This window comes from Nyctereutes procyonoides, unplaced genomic scaffold (assembly GCF_905146905.1).
Source record: "Nyctereutes procyonoides isolate TBG_1078 unplaced genomic scaffold, NYPRO_anot_genome, whole genome shotgun sequence".
In the NCBI taxonomy this organism is placed as follows: domain Eukaryota; kingdom Metazoa; phylum Chordata; class Mammalia; order Carnivora; family Canidae; genus Nyctereutes; species Nyctereutes procyonoides.
The window spans coordinates 12,475,670-12,498,836 of record NW_026575134.1 but is presented as its reverse complement, the minus strand read 5'-3'; the positions used below and the strand labels follow the sequence as shown (position 1 = coordinate 12,498,836).

At 48.8% G+C, this 23,167-nt stretch overlaps 1 protein-coding gene across 1 annotated transcript in view; it reads right to left on the bottom strand.

The window, feature by feature from the left end:
• The window catches only part of LAMB1 (laminin subunit beta 1), a 69,952-nt gene that overhangs the window by 5,325 nt on the left and 41,460 nt on the right, over nt 1-23,167 (bottom strand). Inside the window, exons 22-30 of the mRNA XM_055301044.1 lie at nt 22,641-22,865; nt 20,972-21,186; nt 20,265-20,361; nt 10,356-10,725; nt 7,227-7,411; nt 6,110-6,351; nt 3,098-3,301; nt 2,335-2,479; nt 25-232 (exon numbers count right to left, since the gene is read on the bottom strand). Of these exons, the coding sequence (XP_055157019.1) occupies nt 25-232; nt 2,335-2,479; nt 3,098-3,301; nt 6,110-6,351; nt 7,227-7,411; nt 10,356-10,725; nt 20,265-20,361; nt 20,972-21,186; nt 22,641-22,865 (1,891 nt within the window). The remainder of the gene's footprint in view (nt 1-24; nt 233-2,334; nt 2,480-3,097; nt 3,302-6,109; nt 6,352-7,226; nt 7,412-10,355; nt 10,726-20,264; nt 20,362-20,971; nt 21,187-22,640; nt 22,866-23,167) is intronic.

Here is a 23,167-nt window from a genome sequence, read left to right as displayed (position 1 = left end):
ACATGCCACAACATCCGCAGATACCTGGCTCTTTTAGCTTCTTCCAGCAATGCCTCAGCTCTGGCAACATCAGCAGCGCTCTGCTGTAGAATCACCTCCACTTGAGAAAGGCTTTCGACTCGTTCGCGAATATCCTCTGTCAAGTTCTGTAACTGCTGTGGGGTGCTGGGCATTTCCATCTTCAGCACTTCGTTAGCAACTGCTTCAATGCTGTCCAGATCGGCACTGTCCTCTGTGAAAAGCAAAGACGTCCCCACGAAGAGGTGAAAGTCACAGACGGTTTCACTCCGTCACTTCCCGTCACCCGCCAGGTGAACAGCATTTGGGGATCACACCAAGACATATGCACTTCCTGTTTTAAGAATTCATTGTCTAATCGAGTAAGTTGCATGTGGAACAAGAAACTACTGGAATTTGCTGTAGGCTGGGAAGGTCAGGGAAGCCTTCATACAAGATGAGGAACTGATCAGGTTTTGAAGGAAAGTAGGATTTGAGCAAGGAAAGTGGGACATCTCTGGATGGAGACACTATGGGGAGAGCAAGTCACGTGAAAGTCAAGCACAGCAAACTGATTACAGAACAGTGCTAATTTTTAAAAATTATTATTTTAGAAAGAGCGAGCAAGCACATGCAAATGGAGGGAGGGGTAGGGGGAGAGGGAGACAGAGAATCTCAAGCAGACTCTGCTTTGAACGCCAAGCCTGACATGGGGCTCCATCTCACGACCCTGAGATCATGACCGGAGCCAAAACCAAGAGTTGGACACTTACACCTAACTGACTGAGCCACCTGGGTGCCCGAGTAGTGCCAACTTTTAAGTGAGGTTAAAAAAAATAGCTAGGAGAGGACTGTAAATGCAGATGTAAAGAGCTGATATTCCTTATGCAAATTATCTGGATTCTGGAAATTACAGAAAGGGAGAAATTCCAATCAGAGAGGCAAGGGAATCTGATAGTGTATAACCAAAGAAGCCAAGGAATTTCAAATGTGTAATGTGAAAGGTGGTCAGAAAAATGCCCAAGAGGTTAAGCTTCAAATAGGTCACTGATTTAAGACTTTTTGTTTTTAACTATTAACATAAAAACGGACCCCTAACGATTTAAGCACAGGAAAATATTTTGATCAAGCGATGGCTTCCACAGGATGGTTCGTTCATAAGCTATCCCTAGGAATACCATTGGCTCCTTCCTTATTCCCCATTTTCCTTGCTAACAGAACACTATTTCGTTCAGGAGGTTCCTACCTCTAGGGTAAGGTCAACTTAGCAACTCAGAGTTAAATGTTGATTAGTCTACCCCATTCCATTGGACATTTATGCATGGGCATGGGATGCTTTTCTGGCCAGTGAGATTTATGGAGATGACTGCTCAAGGCTTCTGGGGAAGATTTCCTTCCTTTAGGGGCGACTGGGTGGCTCAGTGTTTGAGAGTCTACCTTTGGCTCAGGTTGTGATACTGAGGTCCTGGGATCCAGTCCTGCATTGGGCTCCCCGCAGGGAGCCTACTTTTCCCTCTGCCTATGTCTCTGTCTCTCTCTCTGTGTCTCTTCATGAATAAGTAAATAAAATCTAAAAACTTTTTTTTCTTCCTTTAAAAAACATACAACAGAGGAACAGGTGGTCTTTTCTTTCATTAGGTATTACTGAGACTTTGTGTGAAGTCTGTAACTTTGGCAGCCACCTTGCAGCCAGGAGGAGCTGGCCTGAGAACAAAGCAGACATCCTTACTACATGAGTCCCAGAATCTCTTGTGATACAATAAGCATCTTTTTTTTTTATTAAGTCCATTTCAGTTGAAAGTTTTGTGTAATTTGAAGCTAAAACCATCGTTTCCTGATAACGCCCAGACTGTGACCAGAAGCAGTTATGAGCTGGACCACAAACTCTAGAGATTTTCTCTTCCTCTACAGAGCACGAGGGGAGAGCTGACAGTAAGCATACTATTCTGTAAATAACAGGATTACAAAGCTCTGCAGGCAATGCCAAAATAAGCTCTACTTTAAGGACCTAATGACACTGTATGTCATCGGTAACAGATCCCAAATTCAGTTCTCACAGGGTGTGTCTGACTTGATTTCCTACTTGGGTATCCCCTCTGTGTCTGCATGACATCAGAGAAGATTACTTACATACACGTAATTTAAGAAATGCCACCATTTCTTCACATGGGCTTTTGGGGCTGGGGTGGGGAACGCTACTTTATTCCCAGCCAGAAACTGATTTTATCTAAAATGCAGACTTGAATTCTGGTCTCTCAGACACAACTCTTACAAAACGATTTTTTTATTCCAAGAGAGGAAGAAATGTCTAAAAGTCAAATGAAAACAATTCCTTACGGGTCAGAAAGTTTCTGATTTGCTTGATGAGATTTCTCAGGTCCTCATTACTCTTGTCCACTTTCTCTTTGGTGGCATTGGTTTTCTGCAGAACATCCTGAGCATTCTGTTTTGCCTCATCTGCTCTCAGTTTTGCTTCGGAGACCTAAACACGAGGAACAAGTTACCCAGGGAACAACGTGACTCTTCCTACAGCCGACCAGAATACTACAAATGGTTTGGAATATGACGACGGAACACTATGCATTTGGAATCATGGATTTTAGAAACAAACGTCTCTCTTTCAACTGTACTGTGTCCCTATACAGAGCGAAAGCGCTCCGTCTCCGGACTGCTGCACGATATTCTCATACAGATAAGGCTAGCGTGTCAACATTTTTTCTAATTGTTTCTAACTCCCCCAAAGCATCTGGTGGCCCGTATGTTTTCTCAGGTACCAACGTAAATACTGCCGTTCACACGGTCACTTTAGAAAAATACACGCTCAATTGCTCAGCATGGAATTTTTACAGTACAGCTCAACGTATTCATAACCCTGGACCCACGTGCGAAGTAACATCATTATTGCAAATCTCCATCAGAAGAAAGCAGATTCTTAAATTTTCTATGACTAGAACCTCCCTGTGCACTGATTTCCCTGACCTCACAAAAACTTGCACTTTCAGACTTGACATGTCCTTGACATGCCCCTTTCATTTTACCACTGAGAACAGATTCCTCCCAGATCTCCCCATCCGTCACCGACAGCGAACATCTGATTTACCATCTTGGAGAGCTGCTCCACCTCGGCCAGCGCGCTCAGGACATCTCGGTCGAAGTCCATGGCTTTCTGCCAGGCACTGTGTGCAACCGTGACCAGGCCCCCGCAGCCAGGCCCCCCACACTTCTTCTCGCCTTCGTCCGTCCTGCAGTTGGGGCCGCCACAGTCCGTCTCGGAACAAGAGGCCCCCGGGGGCGTCCCACAGGTCTGCAACAAGCCAAGGGCAGGCACGAGTGTTCAGAGAGGGCGTCTGCTGCTCAGAACAGCTGTGCAGGGCCTGGGTGGCCCCAGAGAGCGTGTAGGTGGTCCTCAGCAAGGGTGCCTGGGAACACAGCGTTCAAGGGGGAGGGAGGAGCACGGAGCTTAGGGAGAAGCTACCCTACTTACTGCCAAGGAAGCCGAAAATTTGCAACCCTTCTCCAATACCTCCTGCCCTGATGACCCAGAATACCATATGGGCGCTGTGTGGGGTGCAGACATTACCTGCTGTTAAGCTGAAATCTGCCAATATGAGAGCCAAAGAATGCTTCCCCTCTAGCCTAAACCGTTGGATTAAACAAAGAAGAAGAAACAAAAAGGCACTGAGAAATTTTTTAGACCCATCCACATCATGGTCAACTCTTCCGGTTCCGGTCAACAGGGTAGCCTTATAAGGCTCATCATCTGGAAGACAATTTGGAAGACAGGCTCGCTCTCCGTACCACAGCCAAGAAGCAGTCAGGTGCTGTAAGTCAGAAAGAAGGCAAACGAAAGAGAGACTACTGAGGGTTGGCGCTGTCGTCAGGAAAGGATGTGCTGGTTGGTGGGATCTGAGCAGGGGAAACAGAAATGTTCCAGATGTGAGAGGGAAACAGAAAAACAGTAGGAACAAAGGTAGATTTGACTTTTACAAGTAAGCAACCCTCCACAATTCTCCGTCCCTAGACTCCTCCTTCCTTACCTACCAGAAACTTCCAAAGATCAGGGCCTGGCCGTGATACACACTTGCACGTGGATAAATTATAAGCTTGCTCTATGTTGGAAAAGGCGGAGCAGGAAGGAAAACTGTGGAGCTGTCCTCTCACACTGAACAGAGGCAGTGAGGAGCAGGTCATGTGCCCCACAAGGAAGGTGCTCTTTTTAAGAACCAAAGTAGTTTCTGCATAAACAGTCGACTCCTTAGACTAATCATTTTATGATAATTATAATCCCATTACATCTCAATTTAATAATCTTTCATGTATCTGGTTTACAGTTCATAAAAAGCTTCAGAAAATAAAGTTTATTCTGCGTGTAGAAGAACATGGTTAGGGACGCCTGGGTGGGTGGCTCAGGGCGTGATGCCAGGGTCCTGGGATGGAGTCCTGGGCTCCCTGCAGGAGCCTGCTTCTCCCTCTGCCTATGTCTCTGCCTCTCTCTCTGTGTTTCTCATGAATAAATACATAAAAATCTTAAAAAAAAAATAAAAGGAAGAACATGGTTAAGTCTTAAGAGAAGCATAAGGCCCCAGGGATGCTTTCTAAAAACAATCTGACAACACACAAGGAGATCTGTTTTATTTCAACCGACAGGCATGAAGAAAACCAGCACGGGTCTAGCTACACACACACACACACACACACACACACACACACACACACACACGACAAAGAACTGAAGGTACTTGAAAACCACAAAGGGACAGGAACCTCTCTCCCCAAGATGACCAGGGGGATCTCGGAGGAGGCACACACACCCAGTGGGCGACCAGGAGCTGGCCAATGCTCGGTAGCAGGGAAGGGACCCTCAGGGCCCCTGCTCGCCCGCTACCTTCTGCTGCAAAGCAAACATCCTTCAGCACGCTCAGCGGCTTTCATTTCAGTGTGTGGGTTTTGCTGGTGATGACCGGTTTTTATGAGAACTTCTCAGGAAGGAATCTACCCCGAAAGGAAGGAAGACGCGACAACTGGCATCTCCTGCCTGTGTATAGGGACTTCGTCGCTTTATGAAGTGCAGCGGACACACCACTCTGGGTTTAATGGTTTTCCATTAAACCATGACAGGAGACCTTAAAGGTTCATAAGATAATATATAACCTTGCAGGCGTCAATTAAGTTTGGCACAATATGGTATTGACGGTGGGTTTTTGCCAACGGCAGAGAGAGCGAGATGGGGAAGGCGGGTGGGCAGGGAGGGAGGGGGCTTTGATGGCTACAAAAATCCTGAACCGATTGCTCCCTGGCTTCTCGGCATCCACCTGCCTCCTACTTTCACTGATCCTCTGGGGGTTCCTAAACTAGGAGCGCACAAGCCTTAGTCTGTAAACAATACCCTCCAAATTCTCTCGGTAGGGGTCCTTCCGGGAGAAACAATAAGGAAAGGAGAGAACAGGCAAGAGTTGGCTTTTTTGGGGGGGTTTTGTTTTTTTTGGTTTTTTTTTTTTTTTTTTTTTTGGCCTTCTGCCTGATTTTCACTAAACTCACTACTCAATTTCATTTGGCTCCATCCAGAATTACTCTTTAAAAGCTCCTGGGAAATGAATCTACTTTCTCGGGTTGGTCTCAGGGTTAATCTTCACCAGGTAAAGTTACTGGAACAAAGGAACATTTTAATTTACACCCAGGGGAAAAAAAACTCTTTCACTCCTTTAATTTTTTAAAGTCCCTCCCAGAATGATTCTTGAATTGCTCCACGGGAGGAGTTTGCACTTCAAATCGCAGCTGGGGGGGGGGGGGCGGAGGGAATACCCACAGTCTGGAGGGTTCCAATTTGCATAAGAAGTCACACCGATTCAATTTAACAGTCTTGGAAAGTCTTTGCATCACAGAGAAACCTCTGGAAGCAGGTGGGGGGCCTTGGGGGGTTGGGGGTGGGCTGGAGAGGTACATGCTGTTGTTTTTATCTGGCTTGAGGGGGGGGGAAGCCCAGAGGTGGTCCAGAAACCTAAGGCCAGTTTCACTCCTGCTGGTTCATTTGCAAAGTGAATAGTACTACAGACGAGACAGGGTGGATTTTCTTATTGCATCACAGCCTTGGGGCCAAACCCTCAAACCTTACCATTTCGGCAGCAGCAGAAAGGTCTAGACTTTGTAGTTTGCCTGCCAGTTCATCCAGAAGGCGGGCCTGTTCCTCTTGTTTTTCCCTAAACTGGGCCTCTCGATCCATCATCAGGTCTTCTACTCTGTCCCGAGTGAGAGCCGACTGCTCCACAGTGCTGTTGGAATCCGTGGTGGAGGCATTCACCCTCTCCTCTGCCTCGAAAAACATCTGGAAATACTTGGTAATGCTATCCAAGGCACCTAGGGCACGAAGTGAAATTGCCCAGAGTTAAACCTCTCGTACTCCCTCTCAGTACGTGATGCCCGTATTTGGTGTCTTCCAGCCTTAGGGAAGAACTGCATGGTTTTGCTCTAAAATTCAAGGACTAAAATCTTTATGAAGAAAGACAACTTTCCCCTCATGATCAATGGCTACACTTTGTCCTATTAGTAGCTATTCTGGCTCAGGAGGATGCCAAACATCTGGATGAAAAATTAAGTCAATCATGCAGATGTTTCTGCATATAGGCACTCTTCCAGTCCTTTCTCAATGGCCAGTAGTGTCAGGCAGCCTGCAGATTACACATCCACATATTTTTTCTCTTTTCCTATTTAACTATTCAGATCCACTCAAATGGTATGTATAAAACAGCATGGCATGTTTTGGCTTTAAGGACCCAGCCCGAAAAATAAACGATCATGTGTAAAATAGGATGGTTAGTGTGATCTGATGCTGCAAAAATTCTCTCCCGACCAGGCAACATTCTTGAATATAAAAGAATTTGCTGCAGTATCAGTTTAATTTCTTAACTCTTCGAAAGAGCCCATTTCCAAGAAACACCAAGAAGGTTAAACCATTCACTAAAAAAAAAAAAAAAAAAAAAAAAATCAGGAAATGATGCCACTTTGCTGCTGGCTCCATGGAACGAACCTTTGCTATGTCTCTTAGGCTGTGTCCCAGGTCCCACATTTGTAAGTGGGGACTTTAATCCTTATTTGTGCCAGAGACTCGGTGAGAAAAGGCTTTAAGATTATTAGAAAGCACTAGATTTTATTCTAAAAGTGCTGTCCTAAAGGGCTAGACGGCGGGTTAAATCCATTGTCCAGGACTGCATACTTGCACAAAAGATGCTCACCCCGAATATCTGAGTTTTTGATAAATTCCAATTGCTCAGCAAGCTCTTTCACTGTGTTGTCTAGGCTTTCTGCTTCTGTCTGTAGAGAATCTAGTTCTCTGGCTGTGCTGTTGCTTAGTGAAGCTGTGTCAGACAATTTCACTTCGACTTGAGCCATCTTTTCCGAAACATCTTTGGTTAATTTCCTGTAAAGAGGAGAAGTTTGCCTAAGTAAAATAAACCAAAGGGGAGTTTTGAAGTCTTATTTTTACATTTTCTACAAATACAGTTCCCATTACTCAGTAATTTCAAACCAATTCCATACTTCATAACCATTTCCAAGTCCTGGTTCTATTCTCTTCATCATTAAGAGACTATGTCAACTCTATCAACTTTTCTTTCACACAGAAGTGCCAACCAGCTGCACTGTGGTGGATGTGGCACATAAGGGATTCTGAGCACTTGCTGCCATCCGAGCAAAGGTCCAGGGCATGGAGCTCCTGCTCTGAATGTGACCAGCATCAAGCCCATGCAGCCCCACAACTTAAAAGATGTAAGTGACTCCAGGGTAGAACTATGTCTCCCAGCCTCCTGCCAAAAAATGCTCTTATCTGGATCTCAGGGATCATCTTCAACATGGGACACACAGTCGGGATGCCTGGGTGGCTCAGTGGTTGAGTGTCTGCCTTGGGCTCAGGGTGTGATCCCGGAGTTCTGGGACCGACTCCCACACTGGGCTCCCTGCAGGGAGCCTGCTTCTCCCTCTGCCTATGTCTCTGCTTCTCTTTCTCTTTGTCTCTCATGAATAAATAAAATCTTTAAAAAAAAAAAAAAGATGGGACACACAGAAAGGAAACCCCACAGCCACCAGGAACCATGGGAGCTACCCATAGGAGCTCTCCATATACTTGCCCTGTCGGCAAGGTCCCATGCAAGGACCCTCCTGCTTCCACCAAAAAGCAACCCTTTTATTTTTGAAAAGAAAGAAGGTAGTATTGGGGCCCCTGGGTGGCTCAGCGGTTGAGCATCTGCCTTTGGCTCAGGTCGTGATCCCAGGGTTCTGGGATCGAATCCTGCATCGGGCTCCCTGCATGGAACCTGCTTCTCCCTCTGCCTAAGTCTCTGCCTCTCTCTCTCTGTCTCTCATGAATAAATAAAATCTTAAAAAAAAAAAAAAAAGAAAGAAAGAAAAAAAGAAGGTACTATCTACAAGGGTGGACTTCAATACACCTTTAGCTTTCACAGCATTTCATTTGGAATCTAAACCCAGCTGCATTTTCTTCTGTATTTCCCATCTCCAAAGCTGTATTTTAGGCATCTATTTGTAGATATACTGATAAATACAGTGTGTGTGTGTGTGTGTGTGTGTGTGTGTGTGCGTGTATCCACAAAGAAAGTAGTATTTGCGAAGACTGTAGCTCTTGGCTTTACTGGGTCACCTAATTAGATGTAATTGTCTCCTCAGGGAAATACTAGTCGGGGTAAAACACTGGGAAAATGTAGGGGGGCTGAAAGGCTGGGGGCCAGGCAAAAAATGCCATTTAAGGCCGAGATAAAACAAAGACCCAACTCAAAGAAAAAGTCCTTAAATGGATTTGTAGGTTAAATTACATTTTATAAGCTCAACCACTTTTTCCTGAGACAATTATAATACAGTTGTTTTTTTTTTTTTTTTTTTGCAGTGAATTCCTCTGTTCACCTGCTGATTCACAGAAGGCTTTCGCTTCTTCTCAGCTCTCCTACACATTTGATTTCTTTTTTAAAGAAATCACATACAACATTGTGTATTTTTTTAATAATGCCGCTTTGGGTCCTAAGATACATATCCTTGGATGTCATGTTGAAAAAAGATGAATGAAACCAGTTTCCCTGAGTTGATTACAATCTCTCCGGTGAGATAACTAGTGAGGGTAGAGCAACAGAGACATTTCAGGAATGTAATCTCTCCCCTGGCAGGTCCTCCAAGGACACCCAGCTCCTTTGGTTCTTCCTTGGGTGCAGGAGACCAAGGCTGAGAATCAGGCTCTAAATGGGCTTGTGCTCGGACCACAGCCTTCCAGAACTTATCATTATGTGTTAGGAGACTGAGCTGCACACCATCTTTTTAATGAGCTAAAATTCCTCATTAGATGCATTATTGCCCCACATTGGACATTTCCTAACACTCTGGTCACCCACAGGGTCTTGGACACAAAACCTCCGGCTGGAAATCAAGGGACCGGTTACTTGAAATCTCGAAGGTCTAGGAAGGATCTCCCACAAGATGCCTGAGTGCAGGTCAGCCGTTCCCCTGCTGCTGCTTACAGCACGGAGATGTAAAGTCCATCTGGCTTCCTAGAGAGGCTGATTCAAGTCCCATCACACAGAAAATGTGGAAAAAAGGACTTGGAACGTCTGGGACCAGGAGAAATGGTAGAAAACTGATCCCAGAGAACTTCAGCATCACTCAGAGCTCAGTTCTCTCTGCTTTCACCCGCGAAACCGACACTATGCAGAGAGAGGATGGCCCAGAGAAGGGCCACGAGGAGAGTTTTTCCCTGTAGAGAATTTCTTACAGTTAGAGAATGGAGCCCTGCTCTAGTGAACCAGCAGCAGAGCAGCAGAAAAAAAAAAAAAAAACTTGGAAATAGGGGTCTTGCTGTGATAACGTATTTCCTTCCTAGGAGCAAAATACAGTAACGATGATTTACAGTCGTCATGTTTTTGGCAATTACATTGATCATTTCATCGATCAACCCTTCGGCTACCCTGTAAGTAAAGATAAGCAATGCCTCCCCCTCCTCCAGAGGGGAGAAAAGAGACGCAGGCATGAGTGAGTCATTCAAATTCTCAAGCCCAGCACCTAACCCACCACAACTCGGGATCCTCGGGTGTCCGAATGGTTCCTGCCTATCTTCTCCCCGGAGCACTATTTGCAAAGAGGAGCGCTCCGTGGAACTGCACACACTCCATTCTGCAGCCTCGGCAGTTTTGTCAGTGTTCACTCAGCCACAGGCACCAGGGTAGAGGCTGCTGGGAAGCCGATGACCCAGCATCTGTTTCCACTCACGGGCCTAGCCGCGCCTCCTGATGGACGCGGCAAGCCTGGGCATCTCCCATCAGCGTGAAACAACACGGCGAGGGCTTTCCCTGGGCTCAGGGACTACTTACTCCGCTTCCTCAAAGAGATCCCCAATGTTTTTCAGCGGCTCCGCGGCTGGGCTCTGGGCCAGGATGTCTCTGATCTCGTTGACCTTTTTCTCCACCGAGTCCACGGTCTCCCTGTAAGGCCCGATCACACCGCTGATCTTCAAGGCCTTGGCTTTCTCCAGGAATTTGCGGGTCCGATTGGTCAGCTCGGCGACGATCACGTCCCAGAGGGCAAAGCACTGGTGGCAGGGAGCGCAGTCGGGGAAGACCCCCGAGTACCCGCGAGTGCACTTGTCACAGCGAGGACCCTCGACACCCTCGACGCAGACGCACTGGCCAGTGGACTGGTCACATTGCGGCGTCTCAATGCCCCTGGGGTCACAGTCACAGGCTGGAAGGGAAACAGCACTGCTGATGATCCACTAGACCACAAACCTCAGCAACTAGGCACTCAGAATCCCCGGTCTCGCTCCAGTGGGAAGGTGCCAGCCAGGCCGGCAACGTACCGAAGGCTCTCGTAGAGGCTAGGGCAGCCTTCCCCAGCACATGCATCACCTCCACACCCACTAGCCCCTTAATAAGAGTAATAATCTTTCTTTCTTTTCAGGTGACACTTATTGTGCCTGGCACCATGTAAATGGTTTACATGCGTCGTGTCACTGAACCCCACGGGATGGGTGATGTGCCCCAAGTCTTACAGCAAGGAACCGGCCAGGCCAGGGTTCTACTCCAGCCTGTTGCAACCCCAGTCTGTGTTCTTCTAAGGTCTGGCCTGCCTCTACCTCCCTTCACTCTGACTTCCCCACAGATAATTCCGGTGATATCCTGATGACACCAAGGAACAGCTCCTACCATACTTCACCCGACCTGGTGACCCAACAGAACGCTGCATACTTGATGGAATGCAGTGAACTTGGTAAGAAGGAAATTCAATGAGAAACAAGTCACAGGCCCTCTCAGGACCTAGTTTAAAGGCTTTCAACAAAGTATCACTGGAGGGTACTTACCACTGTGATAACTGGCCCCCGCAGGGTCCGTAAGAACACAGGCTCATGAAATGTCAGAAGTGAGAGAAGGGACCTGGGAGCCAGTCAGCCCCAACTTCTCCCTGGCCCAACAGGCATCTTAGAACCAACCAGTTCTGGGCAAACTCAGCGTTCTTGGCCAATGGACCTTGGCTGACATTACTTACCACAATGCCTGTGCCATTGAATCCGGGCTTAGAGCCCCAAACCTCAGGGGATTAATGTATTTTTTTAAATATTTATTTTAGGGGGGAGGGGAGGAGGGAGGGAGGGGGAGAGGGGGAGAGAGGGAGAGAGGGAGAGAAGGAGGGAGGGAGGGAGAGAGAGAGAGAGAGAGAGAGAGAGAGAGAGAGAGAATATCTCAAGCAGATTGAGCGCAGAGCCCATCATGGGGCTTGATGTCACGACCCTGAGATCCTGACCTGAGCCAAATTCAAGAGTCAGACACTCGACTGAGCCACCCAGGTGCCCCAGGGTTAACTTGTTTTTTATACCAACACTTGATTATTTCACAGTATTTATATAGTGTCTGAAAAACAAAAGGCCTATACAAACATCTCTAGGCTTAAATCCTTTCGAGGAAAAGGTGGGGGGGATACAAAAATATACAAAAAACCTACCCCCCCCCAAAAAAACAAATATAATATTTCCCTAAATAGCCTGAGGACTCCGAGGGCAGGAGTACATCTGCAACCATTTTTCCATCCTCCGCAACAAGCACAGGGTTAACATGCAACTGGCGCTCGACTGTCTTTGCCACCTGAGGTTCTAACTCCATTTTCCGTACAGGCATGCAAGGCACATTTACACACCCCTATAAAACAAAATAATCCTCCTAAAAATGCAATTTCGACTGTGGCAAAACACAACACACTCATACTCTCAGATCGTGTTAGACCTTCTTGGGTCGACAGCTGGTCCTCGTCTCTAATGAAATATCTGCCAGAACCAGTCTCACTGATGGCCCTGAGATTTGCTCACTAACCTCCAAGCCCAGAGAGATGTGTCTGATGCCCACTCATGGGACCCGTGCCACTTCCCGCCTTTTATTACTAGTTTCTCTCTCATTGCCTGTGTTGGCCAAGGCCACTCGACGGTCTTGAGCAGCAAGTTTGAGAAGTCAGCAGTGGGGCTCGATCGCTCAGGCTGCCTGGCTGTGAATCCCGCCTTCCCCGCACCCCACCTATGCAACTGAGGAAACTGAGTCATGGCCTCCATATCTGTAAAATGAGATAATAATTACAGCTACCGCATAGGATCACTTCCAGGATATGAAATAGCTGAATTCCAAAGTGCTTAGAGGAACGGCTAGCTCATAGTGAGCATTCGGACTTTTTATTATCATCACTTTCTGTGTCCCATGGAAGTGTCTGGTAGTTTCCTGTCCAGTCTTGCTTGACCACATTTCCACTGGGGAAAAAAAAGCTGTCATTGCCTTATGTTTATCTTTGTATATTTGCCAATAACATCACGATTTTTTCCCAAAGATTTAAACTATGGAACATTCTGGTCTTCAACCTCTGGGTTTAAAACAGAGCATTCCCTTGGGTTTTCAAAACTAAACTTTTTTTCCCCCCTCCTTAAGCATATTGTTTCTTTCCAGGAATTTCAGGCATGTTTCATTTTCCCTACATTTTGGGGGCATTCTCGAGTCAGGGAGCAGCTGGAGTGAGCTGTGAATAACTTCAAGTGTGTTCCCTACACCATTGTTTCTAGATGTTCCTGGAGAGAAGGGCTCCATGAGCAGTAAGTTCCAAACAAACATCAGCATATTGAAGACTCAGAGGAGTTCTGCAGGGGAAATCTTGTTTCACATCGTTTTTACCCAACTGTATCTCAAACTCATTTGACCATGGAATCTTTTTCTAGTGGGAGACATCCCCAGAGAAATAATGGGGAAGTTGCTGGAAACCACGGTCTTCATCAGTTTCTGAGGATCAGAAGAACACGTGTGAAGAGCTCACGTTCTTTAAATTTTAGAAATGGATTTCCATGTCATTTGGTAAAATTTGATCATCGTTTAGAAAGCTAGAAGTTACGGAAGTCATCCAGGTCCTAGGTCCTAGCCTGTCAAACTCGGGCGTACATCAGAATCAGCGGGAGGGTTCATGAAACACAGGCTGCTTCCCCGCCCCCCTTCCCGCAAATTCGAATCCGAAGGTCTGGGGTGGGACCTGAGAATCTGTATTTCTAACATTGCCAGGTGCTGCTGTCATGGAGGGTCCCTAGACCCCATTCTGATCTAGTTAACTGACCTGTCAGTTCTTCACCTGTTCTGGCCTTCCTTTTGTATGTTACTGTGTGCTTGTGGGGGTGAGAGAGAGGAGGCGGCAGGGAGGGAGGAGGTGAGGGAATGTGTGTGTGTGCACCCTTCAAAGGTTGGAGGTGGAGCAGTCATGACTCTGGAAGCTGACCAACGTAGGCTCATGCACAAACCTAATGGCCTATGTAACAAGAGGAATGCACGACGCCACTTGTAAGAAAATTGGAGGGGGCACTGGGTGGCTCAGTGGTTGAGCCTCTGCCTTTGGCTCAGGCCCTGATTCTGGGGTCCTGGACTGAGTCCTGCATTGGGCCCCCGCAGGGAGCCTGCTTCTCCCTCTGCCTGTGTCTCTGCCTCTGTGTGTGTGTGTGTCTCATGAATAAATGACAATTAAAAAAAAATAAAAATTAGATTGCTCAGTCTGCTCCTGCCCTGCTGGTCCCAGTGAGCAGCCCCAGGTGGGGCTTTTAGGTGGCCCAGTAGACCTGCGCCTACTTTATCATCTCTCCTAGGCTTGGGACAACTGAGGCAGATGGTGCATATGCTTTGAGTTTGCCGAGAAAATTCTTTCCCCTAGACAATGCAAAGGCACATGTGTTAATTCAGTCCTAGAGAACCTGTAAAGGGTTCATACTTAGGGTGAGGGATGGGTGCATATAATTTATTTTTTTAATTTGTCTACTAATTTTTCATTGACTTTACCAGTAAAGGCCCTTCTTGCTCTCATCCTGTCATGGGCACCTTTGCGAGGACAAACACTGGCCCTAAACTGTAGGATCTGAAAGGCAAGTGCACCCCCGTGAAGGCTTTCCTCCTTCTCTGGGGACAGGGCTGCAGTCCAGGCAGCACCCCAAGGGCCAGCAGGACTTTGGCTCTCTCCAGAAGACAGGACCGGGTCAGCTGAACAGACCAGCATCCTGTCCCCTGACTGCACTGTCCTATTTCACAGAAGGCCGGACTGCAGTTTCATCCCTGAGAACTTCCACCCTGAACTTTCTCTGGAAGGCACCAAAGGGCTATACAGTATCAGGTTTTCAAACTGAAGTGAGGACACCGCTAAGCTCCTGTGTAGACACGTGCTCCCTTCTCTGACTGCTACGCTTCCAGAACTGCCTCCCTCCTGGGGATGCCCGGGAGATGAGCACCGGGAGGCCCACAAGGACGACCACAATCATAAAGAGACCCTCTCACCCAACGGTACTTCCCACAGTAAAGGTTGGTTCTCGCCTGACAACTGAAAGCTTCACAGACGCCAGAATTATGAAGGGGACCCTCTAACCCCATCTCACATTCAATGGGATCTAAAACACACTAATTAGGGGCGCCTGGGTGGCTCAGTGGTTGAGCATCTGCCTTTGGCTCAGATCGTGATCCTGGGATCGAGTCCCACCTCGGGCTCCCCACATGGAGCCTGCTTCTTCCTCTGTCTGTGTCTCTGCCTCTCTCTGTGTCTCTCATGAATAAATAAATAAAATCTTTAAAAATAAAAATAAAAAAATAAAACACACTAAATATGTCCGTGGTCTCTGACCATGAGGGCCAATGGCTGTCCTCTTCGCTTCAGAGGAAGGGCTAGGGGTCTAAGTGGACCTACAGCTCAGCACTGCTTTAAGAAATGGGATTCTTTACCAGAGGATCGAAGCCGTTCTCTTGGAAAGAAAAAGAAAGTATTTAGTAAAACTGTGGCCTGATCGTTAAGATGAACAAGTCATGAAGATGAAGACTAGCATTTTCAATACAAGACCGTAATCATTTTAATGAACCATTAAGAATTCCACCAGCTGTAAATACGTTCTCGGTTATGTGGTCAATAGGTTTCCTTTGTTTTCACGAAGTTTTCTCAGCATTTAAAAACGTGATCTCTAAGAGCCAGATACGTGAAGAATAATGCGCCCGTTTTATAGATCGTGAGGCCTAGAAGGAAGCCCTAGTGGTCGATGCTCGAACAGGAAACTTGGCCTATGTGCCTCTTTATCAGTAGGCTGAACTTCCTGCTTCCTTCGCATCCTTCCCTCTCCTCTTCCAGCCCCTCCAACACCTGAACGAAGCACATCCTCCATGGCCTGGCATTCAAAACTTTCATAGTCTAGTGAAACCAAATCTCGCCATGGGTCCCCAGGGCATGGTTTCCTGAGGGCACCTCTGCCCCCCACAGCCTTGCTGCTGCACCCTGTCCTTGTGTCCTTTAGTCAGGACAGCGCTTTCTCTCTAAAACCTGTCAGCGAGGACCTGCCAGGCCCGTGGAAGGAACAGAGACCCTGGGCCACCCAGGCCTGGCTTCAGAGCCCAGCTCTGCCCTCACCTGCGTTCTGTCTTTGGGCAAGTCACTTAACTTCTCTGAGCCTCCGATTTCTCAGCTGCGCAGTGGAGATTCTCTTCATCCTCAGAGATGACTGGTGGGGAGGATAAAAGCAAGAACATGCAGACTATCCCTACAAGCGCTCAGCACACAGTGGTCCTCTGCGCGCGGCCCCTACAGCTAAGATTTTCCATGGAACCTTGCTGACCGACTCTGGAGCCTGTGGGTCTGGCCTCCCCTGGCAGAGGGAAAGGTCTGCATCGCTCTCGTCCTGCCTCTGGCCATCAGGTGCCTCCGTGTGCCCTATCCTCACAGGGCCTGCAGGGCCCACGCGTCCAGGTGGCCGTGCTTCTCTGCTGGGTCCAGGCCCACGAGGCGGAGCGCACACCCCGCGCGGTGCTGGTAGCCTGCCTTCCTTCTGAGACTTGACCTGCCTTGGGACAGGGAAAGTGCTAGGTCCGAAAACCTCGGAGTCCCATGTTACTCCGAGATTTGCTACACTGCCCAAAGGTTCACTGATTCTCTACCTAGGCATTTCAATTTCACTGCAAGGGAAATTTAAATAGTTTAGTCTCTTAAATGTGATTTTGCTTTAAATTCTCTACCCCCTCAGCCCCACCATTTTTTTTGGGGGGGAGGGGGGGCAGGCCTTGCTAATCTAACTGGTTTAGGAATGAAAGGTGGGAAGTAATGATTGTACCTGCAGAAACGAGCTGGCTGGCTCGTCAAGAGGTCGGCAGATTTTTTTCTAATTCCTGTTTTTTTTTTTTTAAAGATTTATTTATTTGAGAGAGAGAGAAAGAGAGAGCGTGCATGCACAGGCAGCGGGGGCAGGCACAGGGAGAGGGAAAAGCAGACTCCCTGCAGAGCAAGGAGCCTGACACCGGGCTTGACCCCAGGACCACGGCCTGAGCCAAAGGCAAACGCTTAACCAACTGAGCCACCCAGGAGCCCCAAACTTTTTCTATAAAAGCCTGGATAGGAAACAGTTGGGCTTTGCAGGCCACAGGTCTCAGTCACGACTACTCAACTCTGGCGCTGTAGCTCGAAGACAGCCCCAGACAAGACATAAACGGGCACAGGCTGTGAGCTGCATTTGCCACATTGGCTGTAGTTTGGGGGTCCCTGGCCTGGCCCGCCCTGCAGGGGACACACACTCACATGCCATGACTAGGATCATATAAGCCTTCCCTCTCCTAACAAGAGTATCCGTGGCCTTCTAAAGAATCAAATTAAACCTGATTTCCCAAGTCACGCTGCAAATAAAGAATAAGGTGGGTAGTTGTAAATGAATCTCAGCCTGAGAAAATACAAGCATTCTAAAAATTCATGTGTGAGCAGAGGAATGCATATAATTTTTCTATTAAAAACAAATTTGAAATGAGAAACAAGCATGACGGGGAAATGGCCATTACCCAGAGCCTCTCATCTATCATGCCTCACATTTCCAATTTGTGCTGGTTTAAGAGACACTAGGCTTTTCCAACAGCCAGAGGCCCTCCCTTTGCTATCTATGAATCAACAGAAAGATTCCTCGTGTGACCCTTTGACTCCCGGGGGCACAATGCAGGGCTCCGGGGGCACAATGCAGGGCTCCGAGCTGAGGGTTTCTCCAGCACGTTCGCTGGTGGGTGGATGAGATTCTCTCCATCCCCAGCACAGTGGTGGGCTTGTTCAAACTTGGGCGACTGGCCGAGAGCCCCAACCCGTGTGGACAATAGGAACATTCATCAAGTTATAAGCTGGAGGCTCAACTCATTTGTCTTTCACACAACTGCATTTTTTTTTCCATAAGGAGAAACCTTTGCTATGACCTGTCTTCCTAGAAGCATGCTATTTACGAAGTGGCACCAGAAAGTCTGTATTTGTGCCCTTGAAATATTTGAAATTGAAGACGGTTCGGCAACTAATTACCTATTTTGAGAAAAGGAGTCACCTGCTTTCCCCATGGTTGCATCTAATTTCAGATGACACCTGTTCTCCTCCTTATTGTTGGCTCCTGTCCCTTCTAGACCTTGTCCCCCCATTTCCCTTTGTGACGACACTCCAGCCCATCCAGAGCTCTGACCTCCACGTGCTGCTGCATTTTCACTCCTGCCTCATCTGATCATACAACACCATCCCACTACCATCCTGTAATGCACAGGGTCCGGTGGCAGCCACGACCTCCCCATTGTTAAGTCCCGTCTCTCTCTCTCTCTGGAAGCTTTGCAGGTTAGGAGCTTTCTCTACTCCATGCAGGTTGCCAAAAACACTTGGGTCCCAAGAGTTTCTTATGTAACAGTGTGGACTTTTGTCTGGATAAAACAAAGCAGTTGGTGAACATGGACACCACGGATTTCACTCTTTGCAAAGTTTCTAAAGCACGATCTAACTTTTGACCCAAACAAGTTGATATTGTTCCTATAAGCCTCAATTCCTTTTACAGATTCTGAGCTACAAGTCTGAAGATAAGAGTGAGGGGTAAAGTTCTACGCACTAAATGAACAATTCTCTGATTGACTCTAATTCTGGGTAACAGGCTTTTCATGCTCACAAAGCTTAGATGGAGTAAAAGGTCAGCAAGCTTTGGTGGCCAAGGCTGTTTTGCTAATGACACATGCTGGCGGAATCAGGGTACAAGCAATGACAGAACCATTATCTGGAGAAAATCAAGCCCCTTGGGGCACTACGAGATTGAAGAATCTGCGAGAATAGTGATTGAGAGCCCTGGAGAAACCCTATTTTCAACAGGATTCTACTGGCGAAAGAGAGTCTAGAGCAAGTGGCCCACTGAGTATCACAGAGTGATACTCATGGAAGTGAGAAAATCAGAGCCCATTAAGAACCAACATCTTAAAAAAAAAAAAAAAAAAAGGGACGCCTGGGTTGAGCGTCTGCCTCTGGCCCAGGGCGTGATCCTGGAGTCCCAGGATCGGGTCCCACACATCAGGCTCCCTGCGTGGAGCCTGCTTCTCTCTGCCTATGTCTCTACCTCTGTGTGTGTGTGTGTGTGTGTGTGTGTGTGTCTCATGAATAAATAAAATCTAAAAAAAAAAAAATTAAAAGAACCAACATCTGCACTAATGATGGATGAGTGGAGAAGCACTTGCTCTTCCACACTGTAATCATCATTTCTGTGCAACAAACCTTAACCTAAAATGTTGGTACGAACCCTTCTGGTTAAGCCTCAATTAAAAAAAAAAAAAAAACAGACTGTATACCATTTATGCAGGTTTGTCCACTGAATCCCCCCCCCCACTCGTAAAGAACAGACCCTAAAGGAACATATAGTATGTCTGTTTCTGATCTTTGGTAGGAGATACTCAGTGACCTGCTAACTTGAAGATCCCTATGATTTCGCGCCACCAAGAAAAAGGCCATTTTTTACCTAGAGTCCAATAAGGATCTAGAATTTCAGACGTGTTGCAAGGAAAATACATCAAACAGCTGATGTATTCATTGAAAAATCTACACAGATATTTATCCATACTTATAAGCCTAAAACGTAAGGAAGAAAAACTCAAATAGGAAAGAATAGGACAAAAGAATAGAAGCAGCCTGTTAAAATCCTTCCCACAAAGGCTTTTGCTTTAAGAGCCGCAAAAATATCTGGCAGGTCCAAACCAAAATTGCAACAGCATGAAAATTAAGCAATCTTTATGATTCACATGATTTTAACAAGTTTTTGTTCTGAAGGAAATGTCAAGTTTTCCCTCATCCTTCCGTTTTATCCTAAGTCTAAAGGAAAATCTGGCTTTTATTCCCATTTAACAGACCCGGAGCTCCTGTCACCTATTCCTTTGCAGTGCATAGTGATGCTAGGACAGTGCCCTCTGGTTCCCTTCCGTGGGGACATCACACTAGTGCACATGCCCCGAGGGCCTTAACTGTCAGCAGAGTCTACTTGACATGCTGGAGTCAAACGAGCTGACCAGAACAATCATTCAGCTCTGCAAGTGCTGACAAGGAGGCCAGCCACGGCTACCAAATACTGCCCACGGGGAGCAGAAAATATCAGTTTGCAGAAATATGTAGTTAATGTGAACCCATCTTGGTTAAGAGCATTTTTTTTAAAAAAAGCCATTCAGTGTCTATTCGTGGTGTGTACACGCCTCTGTGCAGAGACGAGGGGGCCTCCGGGGCACGGAGCAGGAAGTCAGCAGGTCCCCTTGTAGCACCTGCCCCCCCACAGGGCTAAGGTCTGTTAGGTCGCTTTCGGAACAATGAGCACGAATTTCTTGTGTAACGAAAACTAGGAATACATTCATTTGTCCTGATGTTTTGAGTTTGCAAAAGGCTCCCGGCACCTGTCTGATCCTTCCGGCCCCATCAGCACCCACCGAGAATGCCTGCAGCCTCACCTCGGCACTCCACGTTGGGGTCTCCCCAGAACAGCTCCTGGCACTCGCTGCAGGTGCGCCCCCCGAAGCCAGGCATGCACTGGCACTGCCCCGTGAACTGCGGTCAGAAGACACACGTTGGTAGAGTAGTTCGCTTCCTCGGCCGCCCCCCAGGGACAAGTGACACCCAACCGCTTGCCTGAGAAGCCCCCTACGCCTTGAGCCAGCCACTCTGACCTCCCTCCTGTGTGCCGAGGGTCCCCTGGCAGCATGTCCTGACTGCCCTTCGGCCAGCAGGGTTGCAAAAGCCCAGAGCACGTTGCACTGTGTGTGCTTCACACGCCGCTAACCTACCTGGGCCACCCGCGACAGCCCTGCCGTGGGGACCACTGCACCGTCAGGGTGCGTCAGGAAACAGCAGCACCTTTTACATGGCCAGCGAGGGCCATTTGCTCCCTTTCTGGCTGGGGGGTTAAGGTCTGATTCAGCAGCAGGCACGGACGGGGAAGAGCACAGGCTGGCCCATCTGGGGGGAGCCCGCGCTGCAGCGAGGTTCACCCCGGCTGAGCCACCAAGCAAGGGCCCGTCTCCCAGTCCATGCGTGTCTGCCACCACCGGGAGGGGTGCCCTTCTCTACCTGGGGCAAAGCCACCGGCCGGGCCAGCCGCCACCCCGACGCCCAAAGGAGAGTCGTCTCCCCGTGCAGCAGCCTCGGCCCGGAGCCTTACCTCGTTGCAAGACGGCCCGAAGGAATGTGCGGGGTCGCAGTCGCACGGGTCGCAGCCCGTCCCGCTGGCCAGCTGCCAGGTGTTGGGCGCACAGCGGTCACAGTTCAGCCCAACCACGTTGGGGAGACACGAGCACTGGCCGGTGGCTTTGTCACACTGGCAGTCAGAGCCATCGCAGTGCTCCTGCTCGGTGCCCAGGGAGTTGCAGACGCACTCTGGAAAAGAACCGTGTGATCATGTTAACCTACGTTCAGAAAGTTCGCAGAATTAGCGAACTACGCAGACGGTACAAAAATCAGCTAGTTCTACTGGCTAAGATTTTCCCTCCCCAGATTTTGGCCTGGAGATGCAAACAAGGGAGAAGGAAATAGAGGGAGGGAATGAATGAACAAATGAATGAATGAATAAATAAAACCCTAAACACACACAAAAAAAGGGGAAAAATAACCATCCCACTAAAACTGCCATTCTTCAGAACGTCTTACAACATAGACGGTTTTGGCATTTCCCAGGCAGACGGGCACAGGGACACATTTTGCCTACTAGCATTTCTTTTTCTTTTTTAAAGATTTTATTTATTTATTCATGAGAGACACAGAGAGAGACACACACACAGGCAGAGGGAGAAGTATGCTCCCTGCGGGGAGCCCGACGTGGGCCAGACCCTGGGATCGCGCCGAGCTGAAGGCAGACGCCCAACCGCTGAGCCGCCCAGGCCCCCAGCCTCCCAGCATTTCTGAAATACTCAGAGCTAATAAGCTGCCGTGCATCGTTTTCAAATCGAGGACTGGACTGGGAATAACAACAACAACAACAACAACAACAACTATGCCATGGGACTGGAGATCTCAAATGACTTGAAACTCTTGGCAGGGAGCAGCAGCCAGGAGCTGAGGCAAAGCAGGAAGAAGCCCCCTAGGCCGCGGGGCCTCAGCATTCCAGGCAGGTTTGTGACAACGAGGCTGGGGCGTGCAGCTCAGCGGGAGGAAATGCTGGCTGATCTCTTGATAAGAGAGCAAGAGTGAGTTCTGGAAGAGTCTTCAGAGATGCTCCTCCCTCCTTAGGCTGCAAGGCACGGACAGGTGGACAGAGGCAAGGTGGGTATGTAGGACCTCGGAGTCCTGGCCCGGGCGGGGGGTGGGGGGCGGGAGGGCAAGTTCGCAGGCAGAACAGAAATCCCATCTGCTCTCTGGGGTGGCGTTTATCACGGTGACACAGCTACACCGGCTCTCTTTGGGTCGCCTCCCTCAGGCACTGAGCCACTTCTTGAGACTTCAGGCCTGCCCCAAAATGAGGATGTAGGGCACAAAGAAAAAGGAAAGAAAAGGTCTATCCCCTCTTTCTTTGGTCAAAGAAACAAAACTTCCTAAGTGGTTTCCCACATGAAACAAACACCCGAAGGGGCGCCCGGGTGGCTCAGCGGTTGAGTGTCTGCCTTCAGCCCAGGGCATGACCCCGGGGATCGGGGATCCGAGATCCAGTCCCGAGTCCTGCGTCCCCGCAGGGAGCCTGCTCCTCCCTCTGCCTGTGTCTCTGCTTCTCTGTGTGTCTCATGAATAAATAAAATCTTTAGAAAACCCCACAGAAACCAACAAGCCCCAAAGAGCCGAGGAAGACCCCCGGTGGCGAGGGAGGCGGACGCCCCCAGGGGCCGAAGCGGGCGGCTTACTGCGGCAGTCCTGCCGGAGGGCGTCCCCGTAGTACCCCGCGCGGCACAGCTGGCACCGCTCCCCTTCCGTGTGGTACAGGCACTTGAGGCACCTCCCCGTCTCCCTGTCGCAGGCTTCCGGGTCCGTCGTGTCGATGTTGTGGTGACACTGGCAAGGCCGACAGGAGCCCCCGACGTCCGAGGGGTTGCCGAAGAAGCCGGGGGCACAGCTGTCGCACCTGGAGCCTGGGGACCAAGCAGAGCCCGTCCAGCTTGCTGGTAGGAGGGAAGCGCCGCGTCCCCCCCGCCCCACGCCCCTGGCCAGGGGTGAGGGGTCGGGGTAGGGGTGGGGGGACCGTGGGCCTCGCCCAGCCCGGGATGACCGCACATTAGGGGGAGCCCCTGGGGGGTTGAGAGGCATACGACAAACCAGACGACGAGTCAACGATCTGGGGGTGATGTTCCGGCCTTCCCCCGCTTTGGGACTCCTGGGCCCGGAGGCGGGAAGGGGACACGCGAGGACACTTAGGTGCGGCCGTGCTCGTGCC